At 28.6% G+C, this 22,314-nt stretch overlaps 1 protein-coding gene and 1 long non-coding RNA gene across 14 annotated transcripts in view; one reads left to right on the top strand and one right to left on the bottom strand.

Moving 5' to 3' along the window:
* Nucleotides 1-22,314, top strand: part of LOC118065690 (nucleolysin TIAR) — a 105,953-nt gene that overhangs the window by 60,823 nt on the left and 22,816 nt on the right. For 9 of the 13 annotated variants that reach the window (XM_035081133.1, XM_035081136.1, XM_035081130.1 and 6 more), the window contains one exon: nt 20,593-20,680. In XM_035081133.1, coding sequence (XP_034937024.1) covers nt 20,593-20,680 — 88 coding nt within the window. Of the gene's footprint in view, nt 1-1,482; nt 2,241-6,611; nt 6,886-20,592; nt 20,681-22,314 lie in introns of those variants that run through there. The other 4 variants (XM_035081138.1, XM_035081137.1, XM_035081139.1 and 1 more) reach the window with 4 other exon arrangements.
* Nucleotides 1-22,314, bottom strand: part of LOC118065692 (uncharacterized) — a 113,361-nt gene that overhangs the window by 77,667 nt on the left and 13,380 nt on the right. The window contains exon 2 of the long non-coding RNA XR_004690185.1: nt 10,652-10,742. This is a non-coding gene — a long non-coding RNA (uncharacterized lncRNA). The remainder of the gene's footprint in view (nt 1-10,651; nt 10,743-22,314) is intronic.

Genomic DNA, 22,314 nt, shown 5'->3' with positions numbered 1-22,314 from the left:
CATACAACTGGCGGTATTCGGCTGTTGGAAACGGAGTAATATCAGGTGGATGCTGGTGTAGCAATTTCATTACCGTAACCACTGGATACCTAGGCATTCATGTGCAACCGACAATGTCTGTGTATGTTTATGCAGGGGTGGATATAGTCTCCACGCGAGATTGCGATCTGATGCAAGTATATAGTCATACTGTTGCTCTGCTAATTCACTGTCGCGGGTTTCGCAGCTTAACTATATATCCTGGTTGGCTATCCTGGTCACCAGGATGCCAGAGCTAAGTGACAAATGCGTCAAGGCTACCTGGCTTTCTATATTTAATTACTTTAATCTCGTTTCCAAATGTACAACTTATGTCATATCACTCAACTTGTTTTATTAAATCGCTCAAAAATAAACCACAAATCACCGCCTTAGTTTAATTCACCAGAAAATTTGATTTATTTTCCTACATGTCTATAGTCAGTATGACTAGTATAGTTCTCTCGTATTTTTTTTTTCTCTATATTATATTGACCCATTTTATTCTTTCGAGTTTTTTTTTTAGTGAATGGTTAAATATTAAAGTATGGTTGCGAAAAGGTCGATGATTTGTGTCTTGGGGGCAGTAGTCGAAAAACTTTGGTTGTTAAATAGTAGAGAATCGACGTGAAAACGAGCCTCGAGCGATTAATAACATTTATTATGTAAGCGACCTGTTAGAATTTTATACTAGTACAGTGTACGACTGTGTATATTCTCTCAGAAGAGCTTTAAAAAATATTTTTACAGAAATCCTCATTCTATATCTACTACTATTCTACATGTACTATAAAGCTTTCTATTTTTTTTGTTAAATTTTAAATTATACACTACTTTCAAATGAACACTATTATTTTGCTTTTTTTTATATAACGAAAAAAAAAAATTCTTGAATAATTCTTTTCTATTTAGAACAAACGAAAAACAATAAAAAAACAATCTCATGTTTTTTCATCTTTCATATTTTTAAAATCATAAAGAACAATTGAATACTAACAAATATCAATAACAGTTGACAAAATTTTTTTTTTTTTCATATTAAAACACTTGAAAAGTTGGAGCATTCTTCCAAAAACTGCTGTAAAGACATAGAATTTATCTTATTACATTACAAAGCTCAACAAATTTTACAAAGTTTCGTTTGAAGTAATAAAATGGATTTAGTTTGAAAAATTTAAATACCTACATATCTCTGTAGCTTTTAAAAATTTTTTATTATTTGTTTTTGGCTGAGAAAAAATTTGAAAACTTTTTTCCTATCAAACTCTCGGAGAGCTTGCAAGCGACTGTTACCGTTACATCTTACCTGCAGACGATTAGTTCGTGTAGTTCCGCGAACGTTCGGGAACGCCGGCGCCTCTGGGCGTCACGACGGCGGGCGTCCAGGGATAGTGTTCGAGCTGGGGCGGTAAGAGGGGTGACTTAGCAAAAGCGTCCTTGTGCGCTCACCCCGCTAGACGAGTTTTGACTCGACGCTCGGGCAGACGCGACACAACACACAACATAATAAAACGTAGTTACGTAGAATGCATGTAACCTATTACGGTGCATCGTGAATAGACCTTTTGAATTACAAAGTTGTAATTTATGACTTTCAATCGTGCATATATTTGCGACGTGTCAACGGCCTTTTAACTGCATGACTGATAGTCATAAATTTTTGGCTTATCGCGAAGTGCGCGTGAGCAATTGTGCAATTTGACAATGCTAAAATTCAAAGAAACCAGTGAAAATTATTATCATTTGCCTAGGACTCATTGAAATAAATAATATTTATTATCACTCTTTTGTTCATCCAAAAATACAATAGCATTGTCTTCATTTGCGAAAGGACATTTATCCAGTGAGTGGTTTTGTTTATTTATTTATTCAAGTTTATTTTATTTATTAATTAATGTACAGCACTTGATGAGATACCGTCCAAATCAACTGAAACTGTTTTACGCGGTGAACACGAGTATTGATAAGTCGGTTATACGGTGGAGTTACAGTTTTAAAAATAATAAATAATAAGTGAAACGAAATAGTTACGCTCGCCGCGGCGACGCATCGTCCGACGATGCTAACCATGTCAACTCTTATGATGCCATCAACAATAACGACTATTACAAACCCTGGACCAATATCTACGGCCAATGTGTCGCAAAAAATAGAAACAACCAAGTTGACAACACCAACCAGCCTTAATCATTCAACAACGACGACTGTCAACAATAAATCAGGTGTTTCATTTTGTCTAAGTATCGCTTTTTTTTTGCTTCTCGCTCTCTCATCCACTTACAATAATAGAAAAGAAAAAAAAACGTGCTGGATAAATTTTTAATTGACGATTAGATAAGATAATCTAGCTTTATGCGAGTAAAATAAAGTTTAAAATAGAGAGAAAAAAAGTAATGAGCAAATATACAGCAGAGTTGTGTCAAGGAGATAGCTTTGGCTTTGCAGGTTTTGCCCTGGATGAGGTTACCAAAAGTTTTATCTGCAGATTCAATTTTAGTTGGCGCGCCACTCAACGCCGTACGGTGAATGTATGCCTTATATGTTGGGGTAGTTACGTGAGCCTTATAGTTATATGACACTATTCACTTTGGTACATATGAGCTTTTGGTCTTGCTTCTCCTTTTTTCCTCATCGTCCTTTACCTCAATTTAGCTAAGTACTAAAAATTTAGATCAAACATCCATTCTCCTTATCATCCTCAATATTATATTTATTACTGAGATTCTTCTTTGTTTAATTAACGACTTAAAAAAAGTGTACAGTCATGCGCGATAATTCATAGGAAAAATAATAAAAAATTTCACACTTCGGTGATTGATCAAAATTTTTAGCTTTTTCTTTCATACACTGTCCGAGCCAACGCGAGAAACTTCCTTCCTTTGGTTCCGCTTTAGCGTCCACTAAATTTCACCAGTCAACTAAAGAGCAGTCGCTGGAAAGGCTGCCGGTCTGTGATTTGGCTTGGTGCCTCAAGGAAAAGCAAAATCTCTGGTTCCCTTTCTCTCACAAGGGATAAATCTGAGATTTGGCGCAGTGAGGCAGGAAAGGATGCACTAGACTATAGGATCTATCTATATGACTCCACGGGTGCTCCTGTGGCTCTATGAGTTTATGGAGTCGAGATGACTGCTGTTTGGAACATTCCCGCCAAACCCTGTTGATGTCTTTTGCTCAGAAAAACCACCTAACGATATCATAAATTCATACTCCCCACACCCCCACTAACACATCTCTCTATTTTATACAAAAATTATTATCTCCAAACTTTTCTTACTCTTCGATATATTGGAAAATATTATTTATAGACTTTTTCTAAATTATATGCGACCGTCTTTGAAGCCTCATAAAGCACGAATAATTTTCCTGAAAACTGTACTTATATTCAACAGCCACACTATTAACTATTTTTCTTTATTTATATTCATTGACATTTGTATATTTTTATAAGTTTCGTTTGATTATTTATTCAGATCAAAGATAAGAATGAGTGATATGATGAGTGAGGGAAAACTGGGTATTTCAAAACTTTATCAAATTTTTTTTTTTCACTAAAAATAAATATGTGACGAAGAGTGGAATGGGTAGAGAATTATAGTGATTAAAAAGAGGTCAATACAATGATTCATCGCATTCTAAATTATCACATTACATTAATCGATTTTTTGCTGAATTAATTAAAAAGTTATATAAATTAATCTTTGTTCGGACATTTGTTCATAAATCCATCGAGGTATTTTTATTTTTCGAAGGCTATGTGTAATTAGTAACATTCGCCCTTTATTATTTATTCAAATGCTAAAATTAAAATATTGTCCATTAATTAAATATAAAATATATCATACTTTTTCAAGTGCTCTTCTTATAATATAAACATTAAAATAGTAATGAAAAATATTTTGATATTAATATTCAATATTAAATTTTCTTTTGTTTATTATATTTAAAATAGCTCATTCTTAAAGCTACATCTGTAACTCATGTAATAAAGGAGATAACAAATACTGCTCATTTCTAAGGTATAATAGAAAAAAGAATCCACATTTCACGTCAGTTTCAGTAACTTTGTGACTATCGAAAATCCTACAAAAAAGTGTTATCATTGAAAATGGTTCGTTAATAGAGATTTTTTTTAAATTGAGAGTTAAAAATTGCTATACAATGTATACATAAAATGGTTATCATGAATACCTTTCACATAATCCGTTTAATAAAATCCATGTGATAGAAAGAATTAATTTTATAATAGCGTTATAGTTTTTGCATATTTAAACCATTTTTACAAAACAGGAATGCATTGACTAAATAGTTTGAAAAAACGAAATATCAACAACCTTATTATAAATAAATAATGTTGCAAATAATAATACAATAAATAGATAAAGTGAAATTAGTACTATTTTAAATATTTAATTTGATAATAATAAAGTGTTATCCAATACTGTTGACGGAGCATCACTGAAATTGATACAATACGAAAATGACAAAGCGACGAGATGACGATGAAGATGATAAAAATGGTAGCAAAAGTGGAAAAAGTAGATAGAATAAAAAGGTAAAGATGAGATGAAACTAGAAGCCTGACATGAAAGAGCCTGTTGAGCGATAGAATAGGAAGTAAAGGTATCATGTTTTCGAGAAATAACAGAGTAGTTGTTTGCTCGACGTGAGTTCTGCGTTCGTGAATTTAAAACAGCTAGCAGTAGGATAGGATCGATATGCTAATATTTTGGTACCTTTCGAGAAGATAGAATTGTATAGAAGATGCTATTGGAAAAGACATGGTTTAAAACAAGACAAAACTAACTCAATGTGAAAGATCAGATAATTATCATGTTAATTGCTTTACTGTTTTACAAAAATTCCAAATACATCTTACTTAAGCATTCACAATTATCTTCTCTATTTTATTGTACATCTCCCGACTTTCTCAACCAAAAAAAAAAGGAAAAAGCAAATTCCATTAATTACCTTGCAAAATTACGTGCAAAAATTAATTTGTTTGTCTATTTTTTTTTTCTGTAAATTAGTAATTTCGTTTTGTTAACTTCATTTATTTTATTCATTGTTGAAACTTTAAAAACTTTCTTTTAGTCATAAACTCTATCACAATAAACGAACCAGAAATATAGAGAAACAGTAAACCATCGTGCTTTTAATTTTCCGTCTTTTCCATTTTATTTTTAATGTTATTTGCTTGAATATATTTACGTTACATTTCAATTAACTTTCTTTATTTTTATCTCGAAATTTACACAACAAAATAAATCGTTATTATATCCACAACTACTTTCAGCTCAACCATATCAAGCATTAAATGTGGATTAAAAATTGTTTGAAGATAACAATGGAATAATTTAACTAATCTCCAACTATTTCATCATTTTCACTGTCGACTTTTTGTAAAGCTAGAAATTTATAAAACAAATATCTTAATACGTATATAAAATGATCAAAATTTAAATGGTAATTGTTAATTTTTGGATAATTACGTAATGATGAGAAAAGTCATTAAAAAGACTCCTCAAACTCATAAAGGTCCAGATTTTGCTTACTAAAGTTATTTATAACTGGATTCTTGATCTTAATTAATATCTAAACGGCATAAACAGATAATTAAAAGCATAACAGATAAATTAGATGTGTAAAAAATAGAATGAAAAAGTCACATTAGTTCAGCATGACTTTATCTGGTTGAGTTTAATAGCTTACAATCAGCAGAATATTCGTTAACTCGTAACATTTCCGGCCGTAACTTCCGTTTTACAAGACCACAGTATTTCCGTGTCAGTCCCGGCTGAGCCTACGAGTCAATTTTACGTGATTCCGTATTTATGTTACGCAGTATTTGCATTTTCACTCACTTGCCTAGAAAAGGCTAACATTAGTTACTGTTAAAATCTCGTATTATCTATACTTGTACAACTACGTTCAAGTTATTCCATTACCATACTATTAATAATAAGAAAATAAAAACACGTTGTTAAAATGAATAATTCATCAAAAAGCATTTTCATTTTGATCAGTTGTGAGTGATATGATGTATAATAAAACTATTTAAAAAATAATAAGGTTGAAAAAAAAAAACAGTCTTAAGACATATAACATCTGTTGATCAAAGTTTTAATGTCGATTGAACATGGTCCAAGATTCGTGTTTACTATTTCATGCGGAATATACGACCGGATCAAGGGAATGCTTCCACTGTGAAATACAATCGGTGACACGACTGACGGTCATTGCGTGCGCGTAAATCGATCGAATAGGTGTGCCCTAGTTTCCGTGATATATATGAGTACTTGCAAGGAATACACTCGTCTACATGATATAAAGCCACAGTGCATAGTATTGATATGAATATACAATATAAATATTTATGCGCTTTATCCATAATTTATTTATTACGTACAACGAATACGCCCTACACATGATACTTTGAAATTTGGCTAAAATATCCTCGTAAATTAACCGAAAATTTTACATCGAAATTTATGACTATATTTTTATTACTGCTTATTTTTTTACATTCATTTCCTTGAGTAAATTATCATTTTTTCTTCATTAGTATTTTTTTTTAAATATTCTATTTTATTTAGTGAATAATTGAATATTTTTTTTATTGCAATGGATAATGGACACTTGGAAAAAAAAATTTGAAAAGTTGAGTAGAATTTCTGAGATGTCAATTGAAAGTGAATTAATCTGAAAGGATGGCATCGTTGGACAAGTGCAGATTAAAAATGTACAACAAAGAAAAGTTCTATGGAACTTATCTTATCTATGATGTAGCGAATTCCTGCATGGCTTTGTTGCATACTAAAGGATCTGAGGCAGTTAAGCTGTCATCGTCTCGATCAATTCAAAATCCTCGTAAGTGGTTGAATCCAAGTTCTTTATTATTCTTTAACTGTCTCATTTAGCGAAATTGATGTTCGCAATACACATACGTGGATAATTAGTTCGATTCATATATACCGTTGAGAGCTTTTTGCAATCAACTTCAAATTATTTTTCACCATTTCACGTATTTAGGTCATATCTGTCTTATCTTTTGATTTTCTTTTCACGAGTTTTAAAATAAAAAAGACTTTATCTTTGGTCATCTCAGACATTCTTATCGATTTTTTAATTATTTTCGAATAAGATTTTATAATACTCTGTTAAATAAATAAATCTTTTTTTTTTTTAAACAATTGTTAAATAAAATAGTTTTTTCATAATTTTGTTGTAATAATAAAGTAAACTGTAGTTTAAACAATTTACGATTGTGAATAGAATTGATTTTATCATAAAGTAATTTTTTATACTAAATAAACAGCAAGTAGATTCTAAATTACACTCCGACAGCTGGAAAAGTTTTGTTGACTTAATTTTTAAAACATTTCAATCAAACTATTCGTTTCATAGAAAAATAAAATAACTGAAGAATAGACTAATTTTTCGAACAATAAACAAAATATTTTTTGGTAAAGTTAAACAATTGTTGATGAAACTTTTTCCTCACTGCATATCAACTTCCGTTCAAACATAACAGTTATCATATCATACAATATAAAATATTCATATGTTTTAAAAAAATTCATGTTAGCTTTTGCTTATTATTATTCTCACTCTATTCATGCTTTTTAAGTGTTTAAAATACTTCAAATAATTGTTAGGAATTATTGAATTATAAAGAATAAAAGTGATGTATCGAAAATATATTTTTCAAAGTTCTCTGAATATTAAAGTCTACTTTTAAGTTAAAATAATCCTTGGGTGAATCATATAATCAAATACATTTTGTTTGTCTAGAGATTATTCGTCTTTGCATCGATTTCAGTATCTCATTTATTGCAACTCATTAATCAGACGAATGCTAACATCGTGGCAAAAGTGTTTCATATTGTTGCCACTCTAAAAGTTTGTGAAGTTTATAAGTTATAAGTATTTTCTATTTGATTTATTATTTTATTATGCTTGAATAATTTTAGTCTATTATTATCATCGTACCTCTTAGTAATATTTATGAGAAAAGATACATAGCTGTATACTTTTATTTCAATGTCAGTAACTATTTTTGACACTTTTTCTATTCAGTTCTTCCTTATATTTGGCTACTAAATTCGTCTTAACTTTAGCATCTATCATTTAATTCAAATTAATTCCGAAAAAGCGTTTCACCAGAGTCATTTATTGTTTAATTTGGAAAAAAAGAGATTTTTATTTTAATAATTAATAATAATGGAAATAAATATTCTTGGACAAAGCAATGTTGACTAATAATAAATCAAAATCATTGTTTATTTAAGAAGAAATAGCGATCTCAACCGAACAAAATGACCACAGACTAAATTTTCCCAAGACCAAATCGTTTTAATTATCGATAACAAAAAAATGATCATAATTAAAATTTTGACACATAATGCCAACTGAGTTTATCAATAAAAAAGAAAATGTAACAACTGAAACATTTATTCAATTTCCAAACTAAAACAATAAATGACGACAGGAATAAAAAATATAAATGTGAAGAGAGTCAAAGAATCTCAGAATCTCTTTGTATTTTCTTCATTTAAAAATTGAAATACGCTTTTAGAAATTTTCATCATGAGAATTTACAAAGAAGGTAAATAAAAGAAATATCCAATAAAGTCTAACCCCGGGATATGGATAGCGACTTAAAGTTGTTGAAAGAAGAAAATAAATATTTTTATTGAGAGAAAAGCGAATACTCATATTTACCAACTTAATGTAATGAATAAAATGTAGTTAAAATTAAGATACCAAATAATGTAAATATGATATTTTCATTTTCACGCTCAATACACACATTTATTAAACACGAACCATGTCTACATTAAATGTTCTTCTTGAGATAATTAGAGCAGTAAATATTGCAGCTAATTTAATTACCTTATAATTAATTCCATTGAAGCAAATAATTTATTAGTGAAAGTCTCTCGATTTCCTACATGCTATATATGAGATATGTTTGAAGTAGTTAAGGTGTTAATTATTATCAACTGATATTAATTAGCAATATCGTAAAGAATTTATTGAAAAATTACGCATGAATGTATTTCTGAAGATATAAGGATAATTCGAAAATTTAATAATTGCCAGTTTTATTAATACTAAAATGAAAAAAATGAGCTCTCTGGCAGTTATTAACTTCCTAAGCTAATAAAAAAATATTAAATGGAATATTAAATCTTTAGTTGAACTGTTCCGGTATGAATATTAAAAGCTTGTGCAAGTATTTTTTCGTAAAGTAGGGAATTAGGTCCAAATACAAGGGGCCAATGTGAGAAAATAAATAAGTAAAGATGGAAAATAGGGTAGCGTGTCTGTTTTGATTTATAAGAATTCATCACGAAGCCGTCGTATTAGGACTGCAAGATCGCGTTGATTGTTGTGTCGGTTATATATGTATATGTGTATGAATATGGGTGTGTAAGTTGAATCTGAACTTAATGCGACCTGCGCTGTAATCGAAGCTTCCCTTGAATTAAGTCTCGACCCTCGCGTGAATAATAGTCGCCTCCACGTCAATGTTGATGTTTGATTCGTTGCTATTTCCCACCTAGAGCAATCACGTTTGGTCGTTAGCTATATATAATCACTTGTCCACGATCAATCACCTTCTCTTTAGAAATAAATAAGTAAATATACTTGGATAAATAAGTATAAATTACTTCGTACTTTCAATAAATAAACAAATTTCTAAAGAATTTAATCAATTTTTTTTCGCCAGTAAAAATTTTCTGTTTACCTCACCAACAAAACAAATAAAAACTTGCAGCATTTTAAATTCATCGGTTTCGCCAGAGTTTAATTCAGTATTGGATGGTCAATTTAGTCAAGATTGTACTTTTTTGGTTTCGAGATAGATAGAAATGTGGGGGAATTTTTATTGCTGTTGATAAGCAGGCAGATAGATTGTTTATAGGGATGATCTAATAAATTTTGATTTAACTAAAAATACGGCCATTTATAGCCCTAGGGTCTTTTAAGGCTAGATTAAAATCTTTTCCGTTATTTATTATTATGATAATAGAAATTTTAAGAAAAATATTTATTTTATTACCTTTTAATTAAATATTATGATTTGTATAATGTTAGAAAAAATGGGTTGTTTAAGAAGTTTATTGAAAATTTTTCAGTAAAATCCAAAACATAAGTACCATCCATTTGGTATAAAATGACAAAACAAAAAATCCAACAATGTACTCTCTTGACCTACTTAACTTTATTCTTAGTACGATCATGGAATTTTTATTTTGTTTTATTATGATTAATCCTGAATTGGTTTCAATGACCCTAGATAATAAAATAAATATTTTTTTGTTTATTAATACAACTACTCGTTTCACGATTTCTCCATTTTTGTATTCAAAACATACAAGTAAATGATTAAAATAGATGTCTTCCTTTAACAATACTCAATTTCTCATAAAATAATTGGAATACATCAGACAGTATGATCAAAATTTCATTTGAATATTGACTTTATTATAATGTCATATAATTCAAGAAAAATATTACCATCTTTTGCAAAAAGAGTCAAGATGTCTTATTAAGTATACAAAAAAAATATAGACGAGATTATAATTAGAATATATGTTTATATATAATATTTTTCATTTACACTCACCCGAAAATTGTAGACTGCAATTATGGTGTTTCTTATCCACTTGCATTCAGTTAATTCAGCATCGTGTTTTGCTCCATGTTGGAATGTAGTTCTGTAAAGAATAAATTCCTTTTAAAGTTTAGCACAGGATTCTTGAAAAATATTCAAATAGAGGAATCAATACTCCAAGTTCGACTTCAATTAGCATTGTTTCTAAAAAAAAAAAAAAAAGAAAACAATTTACAATTAGAATTCTATTTTCTTCCAAAGATTGATTGATTGAAATTCAAATTAACTACCCAATTTTTCCCTAACAGCAATAATTTTTGTGGCATTTCCCCTAGTAAAATAATTCTCTTAAATAGCCACATTTAACTCTGCAGTCTATAAGGGTGGAGAACAATTCAACATATGGATATATAAATGATTATTTATTGTTCTATATTATTATAAAAATGACATTAGCAGTTATAGAAACACAAGACGCAATATTTTAAATAAACACAATCTCCCTTACCTATCCCCTATGTGGGGGAGATTGAGGCAGAGCAGGATACTATATCATTTAACGTAAAGAACTTTTTATTTTATGAGCTTTTTTGATTCGACACCGGTAATAAAGAAAAAAGACAATAAATTATAAAAAAAAAAAAAGATTATATCCTTAAGTACTTCAGTCTTTCTTATTTTATATTCGTGCCATTTTTATTATTATCATTATTATTATTATGAAAATTTATTACTTATTTTATTGTAATCATCACGAATAGTGCGAAAAAAATTCTATGCAATAAATATTATTTTTTATCAATAAAAATGATTTATAAAACTTTTCTTATATTAAACGTACTACCTTTTTCTTGGATCATTCGTGTCCATGCGAAATTAAATGCTTCTGCGTGTCCATCACTTGTTTTCAATTGGACAAAAACATGAAGTGTGAAAACAATTTTTCCTATTTCTCTTCAAACACCTATTCCATGTGATTTAATATTTAATCAATATCTAACGTTATGAAATCTTTAATCAATTATTTATTAAAACATTTCATAAAAAGTTGAATAATTCTTTTAAATTGTTAATAAATTTATGTTAAAAAAAGTGATAAAAAATAATGAAATCTTCATTTCAATAATAATGATTTAAATAATATCGTAAAACTGTATTTGATACACATTTCCTATACTTCAATTTCAACTGAAATCCAAAATCTTTTCAATCTCCATAAATGCTATCTCTACTCTAGTTATTATGAATACCAATTTCGAAAACAATGACACGAGTAGATAATGAGATTCATAAACTGAAAGAATAGTAATATTTTCAAGCATTCCAAAAAAAACAATAAAATTTTTTAGGTCTTCGAAATACTACCGATATTTTGTGCACTAAAAAAAAATACTGCTTACTAAAGTTTGTCAAAATAATTGAATGCCCGTATTTAACCTTTTTATACTACCTCTGTCTGAAAATCGTATATCATCCGAAATACGTAACGAGATGAGGCTTTCGGGGTTGATGTTACCTATGAATGTACAATTCCTATTCTTGTTTGAAAGTATAATTCAGTTATGGTATTCTACGTTTGTTTTTGACAGGGTAGGCCTTGTTACATCCACTAAGCTTATTCCTTCTCTCTAGCTACCTTATGATAAATCTGTGTTTTCATTGGAATACATCATAAAGAAAAAGACTTTCTCTAAAAAAATCTAAATACATCATTTCTATTTCTTTTTTATGATGCAGTATACTGTTTGATGAATTTTCAATTGAATTGTGTCAGTAGAAATGCACTAACAGGATTAAAATTCTAAAATCCAACAAAATTTTCTGCAGTTTCTACTCTTTACTTTTTTCGGGGATTTTTTATTTTATTAAAATAGCGATTATTGGATCATTTTAATGTGAACCAGGCAAATGTTTTTACCATTCTTCAATAATAAGTTTAAATAACAGCTTTTTGTAGCCATGATTTTTAGCCAATTTTTTTTATATCGTTCGTATTCACGTTTCGATGGTACTCGTGTATTCCTATCAGGAGAAGGACAAAAACACAGCAGAGTCGTAGTTACGTGCCGAGGAATTTAAATGTCCGCTTATAGTATGTGTTCCGGTAGTAAAAAGGAGATGAGGACGATTGCATGTACAACGATAGTATGGGTTGAATTTGTACTCTGCGGCAATATTTATCATGAGTATATATATAAGTCTCATTTATATTTTTTTACCGTGTCAGTCAATGATACTTCTCTTTCCCTTTTAATATTCAAAATAGACTAAGAAATTCATACTAGTGAAATTACATGCAAAAAAATTCTCTTTAAACGTATAAAACATTGTGAAATAAAATTCATGCTAATTCAACACCTTTTTATATATAAATATAATTTTAAAAGTGCATGTGTTAAATTTAAGTTAATGTTTATTCAAAATATACTCGAAAATACATTAAAAAATATTATCATACGAAATACACTTTAGCATAAATTTTAAATTAATTTACACTGACTGATATGCTTTGCATAAAAGAGTGCTGCACTTCAAAGATATATTGCAAAATATAAAAGAATTATATATAGATATGTGTGTGTGTGTGTGCATATATATATATTAGCCAAGACTGCAGTAAATTTACTATCTTTGACCACTTTACAAATTTTCGCGATACAAATTCAACTATAAGTTAGAGTAATAAATTTTTCTTATGCAATTCTCAACGAAAAGACAATTAGTTAATTAATAATGAAATTGAACTGATAGCAATGAAATCAGAATTTATTAGGACGTGGTCATAAAAGAGCATATCTATTCCATACATATATATAGCACATAAATATACTAACGAATTAAAATATTTTATGCATTCATCAACTATTTTCAGTGAATATATTGTACAATTTCTACAAAAAGATTTATTAATATTATTTCATCAGTGAAATTGAATTAAAATGATCTCAAATCTCATGCTGTTAAATTATTTAACTGTTATAAACAATTTTACAACTAATATCCTTTGTGCAAAAATTAATATTCATAGTAACAATAGAAGCAGAATGTTACATTCGAAAAGCAGTTTCCCTGGCCAATGATGAACAACCGAAATTTTGACTAGAGGAACTCATTTGAATGAATAAACTCGAGTTATGGATGTTCTAGTTCCAAACAATCCATGGTTAAATATGTACTTAATAATGGAGTACAGCTCAATATTGGTACTAGTGTCAGAGATTAAATATTTAGTTTGTCTTTAAATCTAATTTTTGATTTACCTTGATGCTACTAAATCAAATATCATTTTCACAAAGACTAGATAGATCTTAGCAGATCTGATTAAATTTAAACTTATTATCAAATTAGATCTGATGCTATAATTCATGAAAAGGATTTAGATTTATAGGATCTAATTTGATCTGATATAACATTTCATGATAATTATCAAGATCTAACTGGATCTGATGCCATTGTATCAATGATACACTAATGCACTGTGATACACTGATGCACTAAAACATACTAGATCCAATTGGATCTCATTGAATACAACTTGATCAAGCTATTATATTTTTAATATTTGATAAATATTGATAGAAGATCTAGTATTGCTAGATCAGATATTAAAATGCTTTCTCACATAGTTGTTGGAAATAAAAAAATATGTCATAGATCAAAGATGAGTTATTTACATATCATCCTACTCTGTGTTATCACTGACTTTTAAACTATGCAATATAAGTTAACTGCTTGTTATGGTATCACATCTCACAACGTGAATACTTCAGTATTGTATTGTGACAATTGGAACTGTTATTTTGCAACTACATCAAGAAATTGTGTTGACTCAGCACTAAAGCTGTCAACTGTTTAGCTGAAACGTAGAGAAGGAAAGCTTTAGCTACAACAGTTCTAGATGTTTAGAACAAAAGAGAAGCTAGTTGTCTTATGTAGAAATATTTTGAATATATTGTGGTCTCCAGAAGTCAGGGGAAATGAGTTTGTACACAATTTCTATAGTAAATCAAATAAATAGACAATGATTTAGATAAATATTTTTTATAAGGTATATTCTATTTTAGTTCTTAAAATAAATCTTGCCTGAAGAAATTTTATTTGTAATTTATTAATTATCACCAACTACTTTAAGTTCTTTTGCTATCAGAGAATGAAGATAATTTATCAGTTTTTAAATCATCAAAGCCAACAAAATAAAAAACACCAGCTTTATGTAAATTAATGCGTAATTTATTAACTAACATTTATCAACTAGTTTGCTTATTTTGACAACTCAAATGTGCAACTCATTATCAACGTAAATTGCAACATTATAACAAAATATCATTAATTTACAAATAACTGATGCATCAAAAACATTTCAAAGTTGAAACTTTCCAGCTTCAAAACTTTCTAGACTCAACAAAAAATACATTGCCATCTAATTTACGTGAGTTATGTATACCACGTCTCTGGAAAAAAGAGCCAATTGGCATAAATGAATGCAATTTTGGGGATTAACAACCCCATTATACTCAGTAATAAGTCTTTTTAAACACCAACTAGCAGGCAATAGTGGATTCCAATCAACAACTTTGCAAATGAGTTTTAATCTACAAACTGTACAATTTTCATATTTGAAATTTATTAGTATCATAAACCATTAATATAATAATAGTGATAATTAACTCAATAATATATCTCATATGCATATTGTCAATGTAGAGACACAGACATACACATGTGGAGATATAGAAATATATTGAGCTAAAAATATTTCTGTATTTTATAACAGTATAACCCAAGCTATTCGTATATTTATTAAATCGTATCGATAAGCCGTTAGAATAATCAAGTAGGATAGACTATCGGTTTGTAAAAGCGAAGCCCTAGATGATAATAATAAGGCTTACTTCAATTACTCTCAATACATTATATCGAATCAAGAGTATTATATAGGGCATGTTTTTACACAGTCCCTCCAACGATTGCTGGTATACCTATACCTAATAGTAGGAATAGTATAGCGATTGTGATCAGAATTGTGGTAAAAGGAAGAGTCCTAGGCCAGATATGTAGAGAGATAGAGAAAGAGAAACTTTTGGTTACATAGCATAGGATGCTTTATGAAAGCAAATACGAGGGTGTATGTAGGATTATGCATTACATATGTATTATGTTTGCGATTCGCTTGCTCGTTCAAAACCAAAACCCTATGATTATTTGTGGTTAAACACTCCTGCTTTTTATTGATGTATTCGGTCTGATGTGTGATCAACCCTTGACATTTAAATTTTCTGTAATAAAATTTATTTTTGATGCTTTCACCTCTGATTATATTTCACAGAGTTTAACTCGAAAATTTAGAGCATGAATTCATCATTCGACCAACAAATTTACTCTTTGCACGAAATTTTTTCAGTTTTAGTATAAATGGAGAAATTTAATTGTTACTTTTTAGTTATTACATTGATATTTGTTCCATTCTCAACTTTAACGCTGATCATTCACCATCAAATATATCTATATATACGTTTGGAGTAATTGATATAATTTAGAAAGCGGATTTTCTTGCAAGAAATATAAAATAAACTTGTTCAAAGTTTAAGCTACCGTATAATAGATTATTATAGAACATGAAATGAAGGGTTTGAAATTATTTTCCTCTCAGCATATACAGTTATTGACTGTCTGGGAGTTTAAAGCCAAACGTAAATCAACTATTATGAGATAGCCAATCACTATTGCATGTCTAGCAACTGTGCAGTTTAACTTAACATGTTCTTCAGCTCATATCAACAATGTAATACGTCTAAATAAAATTTTTGTTCTGCTCAATGTCAGCTTTTCCGTATAAATTGAAAAATTTATGTTTATTTGCCTTTTCAATTTATTTATTTACTTCCTTGTAGACATTTTATTTACTATGAAAATCTAAACTTCAATCTCTAAAATTTTCACACCTGTTTTCAATCAACATAACGTGCTTTAATTCAAGGAAGATAAATTTTTCATCAATTTTTCTGTAGATAGAAAGACATTTTTATCACATACAATTTTGTGATAAAGAAAAGATTGGTCAAAAATTAGTGATGAGTGTTGAGTGAAGATTAAAAAAAAGAATATGTGTTAAAAATTGAGAGTATGAAAAATTAACAATGTGGAGATCTAGAGCAGAAAATAAATTGGGTAAAGGAAGTCAGCCAAGGTGAAGAAGTGACTCGCTGAATACGATAGTTTCTTTCAAAAATAGCAAAAATGCTTGAATTTCTAGCAATGCTGCAAAAATTCTGATCCATTGGTCGATGATATTTATCAGAAGTCAGAATTGTTTCAATTATGTCAAAAAATCTTATCTTCTACCTATCATAAAAATCTATAAAAGACGTCTCACTCTTGAATTTCTTGTAGAAAAAAAAATTCAATGTCATTCTACTTAACATCTTGATCCTTGATACTTCAAAAGTACAAATATAGGTCATCATATAAATAGTCACTCAATTCATAAATTACGATTAAATTTTAGAGGTTTGATTGTATCAGTTCCACTACTTATTGTTCCAGCAAAAGACGTTGGCATACAAGTACAGAACATCTTTATTGAACTGTTAAAGCTAAAAAAAAATCACGATTACAGATAAATAAGCAAAAATAAATCCAACTCAGCGACATGACAGTAAATATAGATAAATCTGAGGTCAGGAATGTATTTTTTAATGCATTCTTATCAAAATCATGATTATTATTATATTTTAATAAAGAAAACTAAATGAATAATAATAATAATAATAAGGAAGATAAAATTTCTCAGAAAAAGAATAAAAAAATTTGGATAAAAATGTGAACTGATTATGAGATCAGTTCGTTACACTTTTCCTTCTTCATAAAGTTTGACTTTCCATTTTGTTAGTTTTAAATTTATTAAAAAGTGAGCAAAAATAAATATCTTACCACCGTTCACTTTTTCAACGTACTCATTGAAAGCAAATAATTAATCACGAGAGTAAGGAGTAATCTACAACATAAATTTTTCGCAATTTTATTACAAATTACCAAAAAAAAAGAAAAAAAAACAATCTCATTTTCTCAGTAGTTCATAATTTATTTCTTTTGGTTAAATAAATTCATTAAATTGAAACGTACGAAAAATGAGCAACTGCAGCATAACCTCAGGACGTATCGAAATCGCATATTGTGTAAGTGAAGGTGCAGTCGTTCAACAACGTTGGCATTTTATTTGCAGTGCTAAAGTAGTAGAAGAGAAATAGGGAGGAAAAAAGAGCAAAAGAGGAAGAGCAAGCGAAAGAGAGAGAGAGAAAGAGAATGAACGAGCGTAGGTGGGATGACGTCGGGAGGTAGACCAAACAGAGTTTTATCCCGCTCACAGTATACTATAGAATTCATTGAATCGCACCAAAATAAAAACAGTCCTTTTGAATGTTTTATATACGTAGGCCACGTTTTATGCTTTGCAAGGGAGAGCATCGAAGCACGCGCTAGTCACCCCTCTTTGGAACTCAACTTTTCCACAAACGAAACCACTATCGCTGCTTTTCCTTGGTTGTTTATCTCGTCGCTTCTTTTTTTTACCTTTTTCACTTTATTTTCACTGAATTCGACGTTTCTTTACGATACACCATACATGTTGCAGAACACTGCACGAAAATTAACATCAAATAGTTACAAGAAACAGTTACAACAAAAGCTTTGCAAATGAATAAGATTTACTAATCGAAAGTGCAATCGATAGATAAACTATCCAAGTTTCGAAGTTTACTTCTATCGAAACAAACAGTTACCTAACTTTTGACTCGATTTGTTACACCCAAAACGAATCATTTTAAATATACTTTTTTTCAGAGAAAAAGTTTCATTTTGTAACAATTGTTACCTGCATTTGAACTCTCATTTATTTATTTATTTTTTTTTATTTAAACAAATAATTATATTCAAACTCAATTGATTGTTTTTCGCTTTGATTCGTATGTATTTATGATGTTTTTTATTTATTGAGTAAATATTTTTATAAAACTTGAAAATGTGTTCACTTTGAAATCGATGACATAAATAATAATGAACATTAATATACATTTGTGTATATATATATATGGATATATTCAATAAAGTAATTTCTCTGATCAATGTTTTTTATTTTATATATTTTCAAATTCGATATTTGTATGTTCAACAAAATATTCCGATTTAGTTAATTGATTATTCTGAATGCAACGAATATAAATATGTTCATTGAATAAAATATGGTTAAATGAAGCTTATAAAGTTTGAATAATTAAACAATCATTTATTATTTAACTGAAAATAATAGCTCTGCTATGGAAATATAGACATTATTGATTATAGTGCACATGAGGTTAAAGATTGGTTATTAAAATTTTTTATTTATATTTTGGCAAATTGTAAAAAAAGTCATTAGTTTTATTTTCATTACACTCATAAAGTTTACTTAAAAATTAATAATAAAATTTTATTAAAATCTTTTAACAGTTATTAGTATTTCAAAGTTATAGTTAATGTTTGAATACAAATTTTTTCGGCAGAAAATGGGAAATTATCTGACAACAAAGAGATAGATTAAATGAGAAAATAACTCTTTTACATTAAGTAAGAAATCTCTCCGAATTTAGAACGAAGTAATGAGATTAAAAAGATTGGATATTAATTGCGATGATGAAGTAATCACACTTAATTATTATTTCTAATGTGAAATAATTTGATTAAACGGGAAATGATGATGCTATAAGTTTGTATAAATTTTCATTAAAATCTGAGGATATGAATTAATATTGGTTTTTGATTATTTTTGCTTTAAGAGAAATAAAAAATTCCGTAAAGATCACTTGGGTCTTCTTTACTTACTACTCTTGCTTTAATCAAAGTAAACGAAAGAATTAGTACAGAATAATTATCACTTTCTTAATAAAAGTTTTAGCAAAATTATTCTACTGTGTTTTACTTTAATTTTTTAATGATAAAATATTAATAATATTCTACTGGCGAAATTATATTTGAATATTATCTAACAAATATTTTGCTTCAATTCTCAAAGCAACTATTTTCATGATCATCTAGATTTTCAGCAAAATTATTTTATTAGGGAATTAATGGAATTTTCACGTTATATTTTTTCCTCTAAATTGTTATTATTAATATTTTATTGTATCAGTATTTAAAACTATTTATTTTTTATTTGATAACTATTGAAAATTTTAAAACAATTAAATTGAGATAATTTTTTTATCAACCTTTCAATCAATTAATCCGAGTACTGGCATTGTGCTTGCAATTAATATGTAATTGAAAATTGATATGCTTATAATATTGATTCATCATTAGAAGAGTTCTGTAATAAAGAACTCGAGTAAAAAAATCCTGAGCTTCTTTTATTCTTGAGAGAAGCACCAAGATTAAGTTAATGTGTTTAAGAAGAAGATCCTTTTATCGAGAATAATTACATAACAATGACTATTTTTTATTAATATTATTTAATTTAAAGTATTCATAGATTATTATTAAATAATTCCAGGTCTTTTAAATCTCATTTTTTAGAAATTTCAAATTCATTTCATCATTTAAACCTTATTCTTTACTTCAAATGGAATCAATTTTTTCGAAATATCCACAAATTATTGGAAAATAAAATTCCAACTATTCTTGAATATTTCGTAAATAATAAATCAATAGAAAACTCGTCAATAATCAAGAACACTCAGCACAATTTTTGCGTGCAAATTATTCCCTTCTATTCATTTATATTTATAAGGAATGAAAAAAAAAGTTAATTTTTCAAACTTATAATGCAACCCAGATGAAAATATTTCATTAAACTTTTTTAATCGAAAATGATTAAAATCATCATTATTATCATTATGATTAATAGATATTATTTTGAAATAATATTAAAAAATGATATAAAATGTAAGCAATAACTAATGTAGAGTATTTTTTTGTTACAGAACACTATCACATATTCGTAGGTGACCTGAGTCCTGAGATTGAGACGCAGACGTTGAGAGACGCCTTCGCCCCATTTGGTGAAATCTCGTAAGTTTTTGTTGGATTATTTAACACATAATTCCAACCGTCTGTCCAAAATGTGTACGAAGATTGAGTACATGTATTTATGCGCGATGCTTGATGCTGTAGTGGAACATTATCGAGAGTGCTTTATTGACTTTTTAATAATATTATTATACTTTTTGAAAAGTGATAATAAGTGCGAAAAATGGATTGATCAACAAGGTCGTATCGTATATCTTCGCCGCGTTGAACTCTACTCTATAACACAGGAGAAAAGTGGTATTGAAAAATACAAGGGAAGCTCGAGTGTATCTCCCTTCACACGGAAAACTCAAGGGTCTGTAAAGAGAATCGATTTTAATTTAAACGGTGAGTTGTCCGTGGCACAATCGCTACTAGTAGCTCATACAAAATATTGTCCGCTGATTTTCACATCTAATATCTTTTTAATATTTATCTCTTCGCACATACATTTTTACAATTTTAACATTTTTTCAGTAAATATTTCCCAATGACCTGATGCAATCAGTTGAAAATAAAATTATCTATAAAATAAAATATTTTATGCTTTAAAAACACTCTTTTCTCTTGTATCGAATTCAAAAAATATTCTCCTTCAAGTAGTTTGGTATTCAAACAATCCCCTCATTTGTTACTTATTTCAATATGTCTGCCAGATTTTTATTCATTTATTTATTAACACTCTACTACTACTACTACTACTACTATTACTACTATTAGTTTATCTAAATTTTTCTTGCAACAAATTTTCAAAAATATTTTCTCAAAATTCAGTAATTTAGCATTTTTTATGATATTTTTTTTTATTATTATAAACTATTTACATTTGAATAAAAAAAAGTATTTTATAAAGTTAATACATACTTATCATTCTATCTCTCTACTTAAGAATTCCTAAAATGTGCGGAATCCTTTTGATAAAATTTTCCTATTTTCACTTTACTTTAATACTAGAGAGAAATAATTTATCTTCTAGATGCTTAAAAATTACTGAAAAATCTTTTTAGATTTTTCTCAGTGAGTAACTGTATCTGATGGAATCTAGCTCTCTTTAAATGTAACTCAATGTTGAAAGAGCACATATAAAATCCTGCTGGTGCATGAATCTTTTACCACATGGGTTTTTGGACGTTGAGTTACATTTGAAAGTTTAAGATTAAGGGATATATACTGACATTTATACCCGTTACCTTCGATACTTGTCAGTGAAGCAAACTCTTACGTGAGTTAAAAATTATCCCAACAAATCTCAGAGTCAGTTAAATTCATACCAATTTTCATACGATTCATAAATTTATAACAAAGACGTGAATCAGACAAATAACTCTCTAGTGTCCGAAAAATTCAGTAGATAAAAATAAAGCAATAAGTGTGGGAATAGTGTTAAGTAAAAATTGTTGGAATAGTTTGCCAATAAATAGGTGTAACTTTAACCCAGATATAGTTATTGGCTTCTTATTCCCTATGTGATGGCTTAGTTATCGATTACTTGGTAACCGCCAAGTTCGCAGCTCAGCTCTAACGTTTCCAATGCATCCTGCTAGCGCGTACTCATTTACTTTCATGAGCTTTCATCATAGTTTGGTTATACAAATTTCACGTTTAACATTCCACCAGGCGACAACTAAAGAAGAAAA

Source organism: Chelonus insularis, unplaced genomic scaffold (genome assembly GCF_013357705.1).
Source record: "Chelonus insularis isolate UGA/USDA-ARS -01 unplaced genomic scaffold, ASM1335770v1 contig_321_pilon, whole genome shotgun sequence".
Classification (NCBI taxonomy): Eukaryota; Metazoa; Arthropoda; class Insecta; order Hymenoptera; family Braconidae; genus Chelonus; species Chelonus insularis.
This window is presented reverse-complemented; position numbering and strand designations above follow the sequence as displayed.